Raw genomic sequence first — 13,376 nt, 5'->3', positions numbered from 1 at the left:
CTTTTCTTTTTGGTTACTTTTCACTGATTACGTGTTCCTTTAATTCTTTTAGAAATTTTGCCTACTACAACTACACCAGATTACAAAATATTTGGCGATCCAACATCTGGTTAGTTTTTTCCAATCATTTTTTTCCTTCCCCCAATTAATGAAGCTTTTCTTTCCTTCAGTTTGAATATTTTCAGCTTTCTTTCTTTCTTTCTTTCTTTCTTTCTTTCTTTCTTTCTTTCTTCCTTTCTTCCTTCCTTCCTTCCTTCCTTTCTTTCTTTTCTTTCTTTCCCTCCCCTTCTCTCTCTTTTCGTTATCTATCGTTCCTTTGGGTGCAGTTGGCAATCTTTCGCTTTTTTTTAATTTATATTTTTGCTTTTCTGCTTTTAATCATATTCCCACTGATGGACAAGATAAAGCCAGTCGGTTTTGGCTCACACAATACTTTTCACCTCATATAGCTGCATGTTTAACAGCTCATTATTAATTGAGGTCTTTCTTTTCTTCACCCACAAATCTGATCAACATGGATGAGATTTTCTCGCCTACTCTTCCCACCTTCCACCCAGTCATACATTTTTGAATGCCAACCACCTCCCCTGTCATAATTCAATATATGGATGCCTGCCTGATTCTCCCTTTCTTTATTTTTTCCTATATCTCCCAGTTCCTTTTATCTCAAATACGCATTTTTCCAAAATGTGTATTTCTCTGTTTGAATTGCGTTGATTTCTCCAGTAATAAGAATGCGTTTGTGCTGATCATTATACTTAGCATTATAACTTCAGAAGTTGTACATGTATTTGGTTTTTTTTTTCCTTCTTCATCATCAGAATAAAAATTGTAGAGAAAATGGAGGAGAGGGTGGGATCTTTTGAGCCACTGAGAATGCATTCACACCAGCCCAGAAATCAATGATTCCGTCCTGGTTATTAGTCCTGAACTGCTATTGGAATGATTGACAAGCTCTGCTAATTTATTTAATTAGCCATACAGAAAGCATATATAAAGCATCCACCCTAAACATCCCATTCTAAGCATATCTTTGAACTTTTAACACTTATGAAGAGAAGAAGCTGTGCAGGCTTTAACAAAACCGGTCTCGTTTCAACACCGTAATAGCTAATTTGAGTTCAGTGACCAAAATAATCCCATGACACGTTAGCCCGACAATAAGGGTCCCCAACCCCCTGTTCCTGGACTGGCACCAGGCCATGGCATTCCAGAAACTGGGCCACACAAACAAGGCCCCATCCATGGGATACAGGCAGCACGCAAAACCACGCCCCCTCTGGTCCAAGGAAAAACCTCTGCCCACAGAACTGGTCCCAAGGTAGGCCGAACTCAGGCACAAAGTCATGAATATTGAAACTACTGTTATGATAGGGTTACCGTAGCGGTCTCGCAACTCTGAACGTGCCTCCCTCCAGCTTGCCTTTATCCTAAATAAAACCGTGGAGGGTCAAAGTTACTTTCTTCCTCCATTTCAGCTCTGGGCTCAGATGTCTCTTATCTGTTGCTTCAGCTGCGAGGCTATTCTCACTTCCCACTACATGATCTTAGATTAGAGAATTATTTCTGTTCTAACGTGCCTAAATTAATTACATTTGCAAATCCCTGCAACCCATCCTCTACCCATATAAAGCCCCTTCTTCAGCTGTTGCAGAAGAGTGTTGGATCAACCATGCATAGAGCATAAAAAGACCCCATCCCTTGCTAGCTTACATTTGGATAAGCATCCAAATCCAGCTTCTATCCTGGATTTTTTATTTATATATTTATTTTTTTACATGGAGCCACAACAAATGAACGCCCTAAGGAAACGGAATTTATTGTCTCCCTTGGACATGATGCCATAGATTTTAGGTGTCACGTTTTTTTTTTAGACTATAAGCCTTGGACTATTTTGAGGCAGCTCCCACGCGGGCTTATGCTGAGCCTAGAGAAATTCAGACTCTTGACATCTGTTTGGACAACAGTCAGGATAGGAAAAAGGCTTACCTAGAAGGTGCCAGCCGAAGCTGACAGTAGTGAGCCAAATGGATAAATTAGATTTTGCCTCTTGACACGACCCGTCCATCTCATTTCAAGCGGTCTTAATAAGGCCAATCGGTTCATTTTTAATCTGATTTGGAGATGAATTCACGAGAGCGGCATCGGGCTTGATTGTCTATCCTTCTTCCTCCCATTAAACATCTCCCTCTGAATAGTACTTTGCAGCCATTGAGTAAAGCCAGCAGTGGATGAGCGGGGGGGGGGGGGATTAAAAAAAGGAAAGAACAAGAAAAACAACTGTAATGCACATTAATAAAAATCTGTTTGCCACCACAGACATGCTGTTATCCTCAGCTTCCATTACCACAGTGGGAAGCATCCCTGTTATCTCGCCCAAAGTGATTGGTTCCTGGAAACCTAAAGTGACTGGCTCTCGGAAATTTGTAGCTCAAGATGACCCAAACACTTCTGATTATTCTGAACCTTTATCAGGGGTTCCAAAGGGTAAGGCCGAATCAGGGAATCTACTGCAGTTGAAAGAAAACCTGATACCTTCCGCCATTTTCAAAGATTCGGTCCGTAAACTTGGACCTCCTCCCTCGCTCGATGGATATGCAGAGTGTGTTAGATCGAAGGCAGAGCGACATAAGCAGCTAAAAAAATGGTGAAATGTGGAACTGAGGGAACCAACCAAAAGATGGGCTTCATAACTCATATGAGCTAACCCCTGTTCTTTATTCTCCAAAGCACCTGAGGGCAGGACAAGAAGCAATGGGTAGAAACCAGAGGTGGGTTTCAGCAGGTTCTGACCAATTCTGGAGAACCGGTAGCGGAAATTTTGAGTAGTTGGGAGAACTGGTAAATACCACCTCTGACTGGCCCCGCCCCCATCTAGTCTCTGCCTCCCGAGTCCCAGCTGATCGGGAGGAAATGGGGATTTTGCAGTAACCTTCCCCTGGAGTAGGGAGAGAATGGAGATTTTACAGTATTCTTCCCCTAGAGTGGGGTGGGAATGGGGATTGTGCAGTAACCTTCCCCTGGAGTGGGGTGGGAATGGAGAATTTACAGTATCCTTCCCATGCCACGCCCACCAAGCCATGCCACTCCCACAGAACCGGTAGTAAAAAAAATTGAAACCCACCACAGGCAACTTAGAACTAAGGAGAAATCAGCCTCAGCCAGCTATGCTGAGAAATTCTGGGAGTTGAAGTCCACAAGTCTTAAAAGTTTCCAAGTTTGGACAGCCCTCTTCTAAATAAGTTGAGAAAGAGAGAGGGGGAGGGAGGGAGGAAGGGAGAGAGATGCAATTGACCTAACAATGTTGGATGAAGTACTTTACATTCTGATCAAAACCCAACCCATCTTTTACTAGATAATAGAGGAATTGTGGAATCACGGCTAAGCAGTAGAACAGGCTTTGCCTCAAATATCCTTTCTCTCACAGGATTACTTCACGGGATTACTTCTGACCTCTCTGTCTTGCTCCCAGACCCATCAAATCATGAAATTTGATGATACGCCACTGGACTGCTATCAAAGCAAAATAGGACCACCGCCTCAATCTGCTCCGTTTTTCTAAGAGGTCTAAAGTCACTAAGTCAGTTTCTTCTCTAGGCACCTATTTCAACCCAGGTCTCAGTTATCCACTCACCTGAACTGCCTTTATATTTGCATACCTCTTAGTAGATACTGCATATTTGCGCGCACTTGTCCCTATTTTTTTCCTTGTTTAAAGGATCAGAACCTTGTTTGCATTTTGATAGTCCCTGGAACGTATCAGGTTTCCTTTCAAGCCTTCTGACATTCCTTTGCTTCAGGTGTTTTATAGCTTGAGTGTCCTTTGAAATCTTTATCCGGATTTAATCACAGGCGCTCAATATATATGGTGGCACATTTTTGTCTTTGGCCTCTCTTGTCCTTAACTCACCCCTTCTTCTGCACAAAGCCATTAAAATCAATAACCAGAACGCATTTAACTCTCGTCAAAAGCCTTGCCTTCTAACAAATAATAACCACACTACTACTAATAAGAATAATGCTCCTCTTCATTTTAAGTTTTCTGCCTGGTGTTAGAATAACACAAGTAGATGCATTCTTCCAAGCTAACATTTTCTTGCCGGAATGATTTCTGTGGCTGCCTTAACACAAACAAATAATAAAACTGCTGTCAGAAAAATATGCAAGCTCCGGTAATTGTGTGTTAATTGGGATTTTAATTATTCTTCAAGACTAAATTAGATGCATTCTATATTTTAGGGGAAAAAACTAATACCTTTCATTAATCAGTCATCTCTAAACCAGCATGAGGTTCCAAATGTGCGTTCCTTATTCAGGCATAAACCATAAAAATATAAAATCGTTCTTTTTTTGTTTTGTTTTCTTTTAATCTGCAGACAACCTAAGAAAAGGTTATAAAACATTGAGTTGGAAGAGAACCATAGTGCTACCTGATACAATGAACAAATTATACATATATATATATATATGCATAATGCAAATTATATATATATATATATTTGCATAATCCTCTTGCATTTGATTTCTGATTTATGAGTCAGGCAGGGAATTGAGAGAAAAATCCTTCCATGAGTTATTAATTGTAGTCTGCCAGAGTAACACCTTCTAACCTCAATTTTCCAGCAGAAATTGTTAAAGTTAATAACATACAAGCTACTATCTGTGACTCTTAAAAGGAGACTTGGGGACAGAAGGAGAACAGATTGGCAGAATGTCGCATTCTCCAAGCTGATCAACCCAGAGGTAGAAGTCACATCTTGTATCCAAAAGCAGAGCGAAGTCTATGCTTGCCCAAGCCTACTTCTGAAAAATTCTATAGGAATAGAAGGAATTCTATAGGAATATATTTGTGGAAGGAGATCTTCACATCAGCCTTCAATTTTTTGCTCCGTGCTCCTGTCAACTAAGAACTGGAGCCATTGGTGAGGCACCTTCACAACTGTGCTTTGATTCTCTACTTCGGCAGAAGTTCTCCCTGGTGATAGTTGCCTTGCAGAAAGTTAGAGGACATTGCTGCGCTCGTGTGAGAAGCGCTTCTGGGTTGAAAGGTTTAGCCGGTGACTTCACCGTTGCCCCGGGAATGCCCAGTTGGAAGTTCCTTTCACATCCCCAGCAGGAGCTGGAGTGAAGGACGAGAGCTCAAGCTCACCCCATAGCAGCTCTCGGGTCTCGAACACTGCCTAGCTAACCTCCTGCCCAGTGTTCAACCACTTGAGCCATCGTGCTCTTTTAATTAGAGAACTAAGAGCAGCGAAAACCAGCCACCAGATAGAAAAAAGGATGGGAAACAGCTGCTGCTGGTTTAATGTCCTTCACAGTAAGGATGTAAGGATATTAACTCAATCCTGTTGGGCGTTTATAACTAGGTAAGAGCTAGCTCACATCTCCTTAACTTCAGAGAAGTGCCTATAATGGATATGAAATCCGGACAGAAGCAATCAAAGAGCAGAAATACTTCTTAATACAAGTATTCTCAGCAAAGAGTAACTCAGTCTATTGCAGGGGTGGGCTTTAGATCCTTTAGCAACGGGCTCACTGCCCCGCTGCTTGGTGGGTGTGGCCATGGTGGGCGTAGCCTAGTTGGCCACCTGCACTATGTGGGGGATGTTTTTCACCCTCCCCAAACTCCTGAGGCTTTCCTCGAGCCTCCGGAAGGGCGAAAATTGCTTCCCCCGGGGCCCTTTGGAGGCCAGAAACAGGCCCGTTTCCTGACCTCCGGTAGCCCCGTTTTTTGCCCTCCCCGACCTTCCGCGTGGCCCCTGCACTTATCTGGAATGATGAACGGTCTGCGTGGAGACTCCGGGGAGGGAAGGGGAGGGGTGGGCATGGTCATCCAGGGTTGGCATTTGGGGGTTCGTTGAACCCCCAGCGATCCTTGGCTAAAGGATCGCCCAAACCCCCAGGAGCCCACCCCTGGTCTATTGACTTTCCTGCTTTGGACATGGATTGGGTCATGTCCACCGTCAGTTTTTGCACACCGTCAAAGAAGAAGAAGCTCAGAAAGAATGTTGAATGGCCACATTCCCGCTCAGAATGAAATGCCAATCTATGCCATTACTCTATATATTGTGCCCTTTGGCTGATCTCACTGCCCAACTGATATGCTTAGCGCAGGACTCCTGAAGAAGTGGAGACACCAAAGTAGGCCCAATGTGCAAAGGTGATAACCTCACTGAAAGATCAGGCGCATTATCTCCAAAATTTAGAAGGCTGACCAGGAGGGGGTAGGAACAATAAGGTCGTTCTTACAAACCGTAAGTGCAGCTGCACTTTGCTATTCATTGCATGTACTCACGGCTTTCGTGGGCTGTACAATATAACGTTGCAACGTCTATGTACAACTCCCACCCCAAGAAAAATCCACCACATACAAGAGTATAATAAATCTAGGAATAATCATGATTTGACTTCCAAAAATTAGTTTAAACATGTTTTATTTGGCACTTATAAAGGCCGCTTTATATCTTGGACACCGTTTCAGGAATATCAGGTCCATTCATTTCAGTTCATTCAACCATAAACACGAAGACAGGGAAGCTGTGCTAGATCCTGTCCAGTTTATGTTTAATAGGGACCTGGGGTGACTGGACTGAGAAAGAAAAGAGAGATGTTAAGCAATAAGGATTCACACAGGTGTTTCATAACACATATAGGCCATTAGAATGCACTTGGGATGCTCCTTGTGGATCACTTCCTTGTCAAGAGTGATATAATTCCTTGATGCTTCTCAAAGGGGTGTTGCGTTCAAGATACCAAGTTTTGGTTAGGTGCCCTTTAGGGATGCAACCCGAAATAGCAAAACTTTTGTCTCGTGATTTGATCATCCCTCTAACCTGTTCATCATGTTTGTTTGTGTGTGTGTGTGTGTGTGTGTGTGTGTGTGTGTGTGCTTGTCATAGGTGTGAGGTGGGAAGTCCAGTCGGGCGATTCCAACCAAATGGTGCACATGAACGTCCTGATCACCTGTGTCTTTGCGGCTTTCCTTCTGGGAGCGTTTATTGCCGGCGTGGCTGTTTACTGTTACCGAGACGTTTTTGTGAGAAAATCCAGGAAGATTCATAAAGACGCGGAGTCGGCTCAATCCTGCACGGATTCCAGCGGGAGTTTTGCCAAGCTGAACGGCCTCTTCGATAGCCCGGTGAAGGAGTATCAGCAGAACATCGATTCGCCCAAACTTTATTCCAACTTGCTGACAAGTCGCAAAGAGCTGCCCCAGACGGCGGACACGAAGTCCATGTTGATGGTGGACCACAGAGCCCAACCACCAGAACTGGCAGCTCTTCCGACTCCAGAATCGACTCCTGTGCTTCAGCAAAAGACCTTACAAGGGATGAAGAGCCAGATGGAGAAGGCCCAGAACAACCTCAGCTCTTCAAGGAAAGAAGCCCCCTTGAAGAGTCCTCAGTTTTTCCCCTCCAGTCCTCCACCCCATTCTCCTTTAAGTCACGGACACATCCCCAGCGCTATTGTCCTTCCCAATGCCACCCACGATTACAACATGTCCTTCTCCAATTCTAATGCGCACAAAGCAGACAAAAAGATGCCCAATGTGGACCACCCACTGACTAAGTCCTCGGGTAAAAGAGACCACAGACGATCTGTGGATTCCAGAAACACCTTGAATGACTTCCTGAAACATTTAAACGAGGCCCCCAGCAACTCCAAAGCCATCATGGCTGACCTTCAGGTGGCTCACCAGACTTTAATGTTGGATTCCATGGGCAACGTGACGGAGGTCCCCCCCAAAGTCCCTAACCGGGAAGCGTCTTTGTACTCTCCTCCTTCCACCTTGCCACGAAATAGCCCGACCAAACGGGTCGACGTCCCCAACGCGCCGGCGGCACCAATGACCTCTTTGGAAAGGCAAAGGGGCTACCACAAGAATTCTTCCCAGAGGCATTCTATATCAGCTCTTCCTAAAAACTTAAACTCCCCAAACGGGATGCTGCTTTCCAGGCAGCCTAGCGTTAACCGGGGAGGATATATGACTCCGACCGGAGGCACAAAGATGGACTACATCCAAGGGACACCGGTCAGCGTCCATCTACAGCCTTCCTTGTCTAGGCAAAGCAGTTACACAAGCAACGGAACGCTTCCTCGGACAGGGATAAAGAGGATGCCCTCACTTAAGCCAGATGTGCCACCTAAACCTCCTTCTTTTGCCCCACAGACGCCTTCGGTCAGACCACTGAACAAATACAGTTACTAAAACTTTGCCTAATCAAGCCATCCAGACCTTGGGGGCGATGGTGCAGGACAGATGGAAAGAAAGACTCCGACTCGCTTGTCACGGAGGGCATTGTGGGGGGTGGGACCGAATTTGGGGGGCAAACAGGTTCTTTTTGCTCCGTCGGCTGGTTTGGTCTGGCCCGCAGCAAGACTCCGCTTGCCCCATGCGTTAAAGAGAGAGGAAGGGCTGGCCACTGCATCTCTTGTGTTGGGAGTGGAGGAGAGACGTAGCACACACACACACACACACACACACACACACACAAAAGGATGGGACTCCGTGGCCACTTCGAAAGAGCTACTTTAGAGTACTTTAGGGAGAAAGCAGATCTGCGAACGACGACAACAACAACAACAAAAAATACTTGAAATTAATAATAATAATAATAATTAAAGTAAGAATAAAAAAGGGGGGGTTGTTTTTAGACTGCCATACTGTGTAGTCTTCCCACAAAATGTGAACGTTTAAAAAAAAAAACTATGTATGCATTTGCCTTGCCTCTTGCACAAATATCTGGAAGGAAAAAAAAAATGTCTCGAGATACGTCTGTTGATTAAGGAAGCAGCGAGCTGAACTTCAGCCTCTTGGTCCGACAGTAGCATTTTTATTTCTGCCTCCAAAGGATGGCAGTTTGTTTTAACGGCACAGATGAAAGGGGAGAAGGAGGTGAGAGGGGGTTGCATGCAAGGGTGCGAGGGAGCCTAGAATCGTTAGGGAGGTGCTCAAATTCCATTGTTGTTGTCTGGATAGAACTGTTTACATTTGTGGCAGGACGAGGACCTGCCGGAAGCTTCCACTCTGGGACTCTGGCCTTGGAAAGATGCACTGCAGAGGTCATGCTTGGCCGATACAGGTAGTCCTCGACTTACGACCACCGTGGAGCCCAAAATTTCTGCCGCGAAGTGAGACATTTGTTAAGTGACTTTTGCCCCCTTTTTCTGGCCGCCGCTGTTAAGTGAATCACTGCAATTGTTTAAGTTAGTGACACGGTTGTCGAGTCGACCTTGGCTTTCCCATTGAGTTTGCTGGTCAGAAAAGTGGGTCACATGACTCCCCAGGACACTCCAACGGTCATAAATAGATGCCAGTTGACAAGTTGTCTGAATTTTGATCACGTGATCAATGCTGCAGCAGTTCTAAGGGTGAAAAATGATCGTAAGTCACTTTTTTCAGTGCCCTTGTAACGTCAAACGGTCACTAAAACAACCTGTTGCAAGTTGAGGACTACCTGTCTTGATTGTGACCTAGGACACAATTAAGGTACAATGTGAAACAAGCCAAACATAGATATCCAAAGCTAGGCTGCTCTAAAGCTAGATCTCTAATTTCCAACTGTTGTTTTAATGGGTTACCCATTGACCCAACCACTATCCTTCAAAACATCAAGGGCTGAAGCCATCCAGTGTAGAGGTTCTTAATTTCCCCAAATTTCAAACACATCTTCATGAAAGAAAAAGAGGATATTCCCATGCAAGAAAATACCCCAGATTTCTGGGTGTTTCTTTTTTCAAATGAAAGAGTTGCTCCGTAGCTTCCTGCAGTGTCCTTCCACCATCTGTCTTAAGCTCATGGGAAGTCAAGGAGAAACCCCATTATTGTCTTTTATGAGTCCAACAACATGTCAAGCCTAATGTGAGGTGAGAAGGTACATTTGCCATTGGGCTTCTCTGACCACTGCTTACATCATTGTCAGGAGATTCTTCTCATTGTTAAAGAGCTCCGTTGAACTTATTGAGTATGTTCCTACAACACTAAGCTGACATTCCCTACTCTGGTCCTCCGGATAAGTTGGGACTGCAAGTCTCGATAGACCAACTTGGTTGATTTAGAATTGCTGGAAGTTGTGAGTACAACCCACAACTCCCAGCACAATGGGAGGACACAAGTTTGAGAGAGGGTCACTTGAAGCTGCAAAAAGCAGTTGGTAGCTCTCCAGATATTGCTAAACGACAAGTCCCAACGTCTGTAGGAAGCATGCCAACAGTGAATGGTGAGGGATACTAGAAGTTGTAGTTAGTAACATCTTAGTTGTCTCCTTCTGTATGAAGCTTTGTGATTTCCTCCCAAGTTTTGAAAACGTACCCTTCCAACACTTGTGGTAAGAACCAGAAGGTTCAAGCAATGTTCTCACTGTTATAACAGGTGTTGGCTTTGGATGTTATGTGAACACACCCAATATACGCTACGTTCCTAAGTCAGGGAGATAAATGTGACATGATTATCCCCATAATATAACCATCCCACCCACCCCCCAATGTCTTAGCAGGATCCATCCATCAAAATTCAACAGAAGCACAGCCCATCTTTTTAGCTTATGGTTTCTTCGAAGCCATGCCAACCACAACACTATTGTAAATATTCTGTGTGTGACTTTACTCAGATCTGTGCATTTTGTGCCTTATTCACAAGAATGATTTTTTTTTTCCTAAATCGCTCACTACTAAAAAAAAAAAAAAAAATCCTGTCAAGTGTTCTCTGTAATAGTACATCGTAAACCCCTGAGTGCTTTTAAGTTCTCTCTGCAGTGTCCAAAAACATGAAAGGGAAAAAAGCAGAGAAGGAAGGGATTAAATATTTTCCGCGGAACCGTTCATTATCCATGAAAAAACTAATCTATAAGCCAAGAAACCTCGCTGTGCTAAACATCCAACCCTGAATTGCTTAAGAATCAAACTGCAACAATGGGAAATCGTAGAAGATTTGTAGGAGAATACAAGCCACCCAAAGTTGCCCAGGCTACAGTGTGTGTGCGCTTATCGCTGATTGTCGACTCAGATGAGGATCTTGATTTGTGTTGGATGTTCCACCATTTGGTTGCTGAAGCCTCCGTGACCAATCTCTAAAAAGTTTACAGGTCAAATACAAAACGTCCGTTTCTGCCATAAGTTAAAAAAAGGAAGTTTTCAAATTGATGGTTCTTTCATATAGACCAGGGGTCTCCAACTTTGGCAACTTTTAAGACTTGTGAACTTCAACTCCCAGAGTTGACTGAACTTTGGAAGTTGAAATCCGCAAGTCTTAAAGTTGCCAAGGTTGGAGACCCCTGATATAGACCAGTGATGGCGAACCTTTTCGGCAACGAGTGCCCAAATTGGAATGTCCATGCCTGTGTGTGCATGTGCATGCGCCGGAGCACCGGAAACCCGAAGTCCAGCTGGCTGGCGCGCGCATGCCTGTTTTTTGGCTGGTTTTGGCCATTTTTCAGGCTGTTTTTCAGCTGTTTTGGGGCCAGAAAAAGGCCCCAAACCTGCCTGTTTCTTGGCTGTTTTTGGCCATTTTTTGCCATTTTCCGGCCATTTTCCAGCACTCGCAAACACCAGCTGGTGACGGCGCACGTGCCCACAGCGAGGGCTTTGCGTGTACCTCTGGCACATGTGCCATAGGTTTGCCATCAAGGATATAGACAGTTAAACTCATTTTCCAATCTGTAGGTCAAGCATTACTTGTCTCCCAAAATGCCACAAGTAATTTTTCTAAAAAAATAAAATAAAATATCTTCAGTCTTGCAACTAATACCTTTTAATTTTTTTTATAAAAAAAAAGAAAGAAAAGAAAAGAAATCAAACCGCAAAAAAATGTAATTGACGTCACTTTACAATCATTAATGAGTAATACATACTTGTGTAAAACTGAAACATAAATGTTATGTGAACCCGAATAACTTTTCTGTAACATTGTGCTGCCTCGTTTGTGGGTAACGTGAGTCATCTCAGTATTTCTGTTGGGGAAAAAAAAAAAAAAACCCTCTAACATTCGACATAGTCTTTATTCTGTTAATTTATAATTTGTGTTGGGTTTTTTTTTTTCCTCCTTAAAAAAAATAAATAAACACATGCTTTATCCGTTTGTGCAAAGGTAAATGCAGATTGTATCTTTTTTTAAATGGTACAGGTGATTTAAAAAAAAAGTAAAAAAAAGAAACAGTAACCCGGAGAGGAAAAAAAAAAGGAAAGAAAAACTGCTCTATACAAGCTATAGAGTACGTTAACGTGTATATAGATATCTTATAAAACTTGTACTTGTGGATGTGTAAATAAAAGACGTCCTTTGGGTTTTTAACACCGCATGTAAAGATGAAATAAACTCTTCAAAAGGAGCACGCATCTCACATCTCACTTGATTGCACAGATGGAAATAGTGGAAACCATCATTCAAGAGCCTCTTCTGTCCCCAAACGCAACAAACCCTAGTAGTTGAAGCAATGATTCCTTTATTAGGAGTGCCAGCAGCCCCAGCAAAAAGTTTTCTCTTTCACACAAGCTAACAAATCCGTCCGACACGGAGATGAATAGTTGTCTGCCACAGTTGCCTGCCCCCAGAGCTTCGCTAGCAGCGGTGGCTCTTCCATCCCAAGGACCAGCCCACGGATTTCCACTCCTCTCCTCTCCTCTGCCTTCTGTGCATTCGCACGTCAGGCACTGGACCCAGCTGTTCCTCCTCTTCCTCATCAGCCACCTCCAGACCTGGGGGCTGTTGACTCTCCATCTGAGGACTGATGGACGGCCCAGGCTCCGCCTCTGTCTCTCTCTCTCTCTCTCTCTGACAGCTCCATTCCCTCTTCCCCCTTGGAGCTCTCAGGTTGCCTTGATGCTGACCTTGATTCCCACGCCCCCGCCTCCTCCTCCTCCTCCTCCTCTGATTCAGCTGCTGGAGGGGCCGGAGGCTGACAGGCCACAACAGAGCTTGGTGGAATATGGACAGCAATGGAATCTGGATATCCATGCACCATCATTCCCATAATGAGCAGGAGAAGTGTTCTCCAGGAGCTAAGCCATCTGCTGCTGTGAGTAATTGTGGGTAATGGAAAACTTCTTTAAAAATCCATCTTATGGGGACCTTGATGCTCTCTGAGTTTTGGTGCTTGTCTTGCAGACGTTTCAATACCAATCTAGGTAACGTCATCCGTGCTAGTTGAACCCTAACCCTAGCACTAATGAAGTCACCTAGATCAGGCGTCCCCCCCCAACCTCTGGACGTTGGCCTGGTACTGGGCCGCAGCCTGTTTGGAACCGGGCCGCACAAATGACAGGGGAGCATGCAGCTCCATTTGCGCAAGCGCCAGGCACTCACAGGCATGCCCACCACTTGTGCAAATAGAATCATTTCCTCTCTGCCCCACCCCCACCCCCACTGCCCATTCACAAAA

The 13,376-nt window shown here is 44.3% G+C and overlaps 1 protein-coding gene across 10 annotated transcripts in view; it reads left to right on the top strand.

Moving 5' to 3' along the window:
• Nucleotides 1-12,320, top strand: part of SEMA6D (semaphorin 6D) — a 94,430-nt gene extending 82,110 nt beyond the window's left edge. For 6 of the 10 annotated variants that reach the window (XM_058156334.1, XM_058156333.1, XM_058156336.1 and 3 more), the window contains 3 exons: nucleotides 53-109; nucleotides 2,320-2,487; nucleotides 6,900-12,320. In XM_058156334.1, the coding sequence (XP_058012317.1) occupies nucleotides 53-109; nucleotides 2,320-2,487; nucleotides 6,900-8,209 (1,535 nt within the window). In that variant the 3' untranslated portion in view covers nucleotides 8,210-12,320. The remainder of the gene's footprint in view (nucleotides 1-52; nucleotides 110-2,319; nucleotides 2,488-6,899) is intronic. The other 4 variants (XM_058156332.1, XM_058156331.1, XM_058156330.1 and 1 more) reach the window with 2 other exon arrangements.
• The last annotated feature ends 1,056 nt before the right edge of the window (nucleotides 12,321-13,376 follow it).

Source organism: Ahaetulla prasina, chromosome 13, assembly GCF_028640845.1.
Source record: "Ahaetulla prasina isolate Xishuangbanna chromosome 13, ASM2864084v1, whole genome shotgun sequence".
Classification (NCBI taxonomy): domain Eukaryota; kingdom Metazoa; phylum Chordata; class Lepidosauria; order Squamata; family Colubridae; genus Ahaetulla; species Ahaetulla prasina.
The sequence above is the reverse complement of the archived record's forward strand: the minus strand, read 5'-3'. Positions and strand labels throughout refer to the sequence as shown.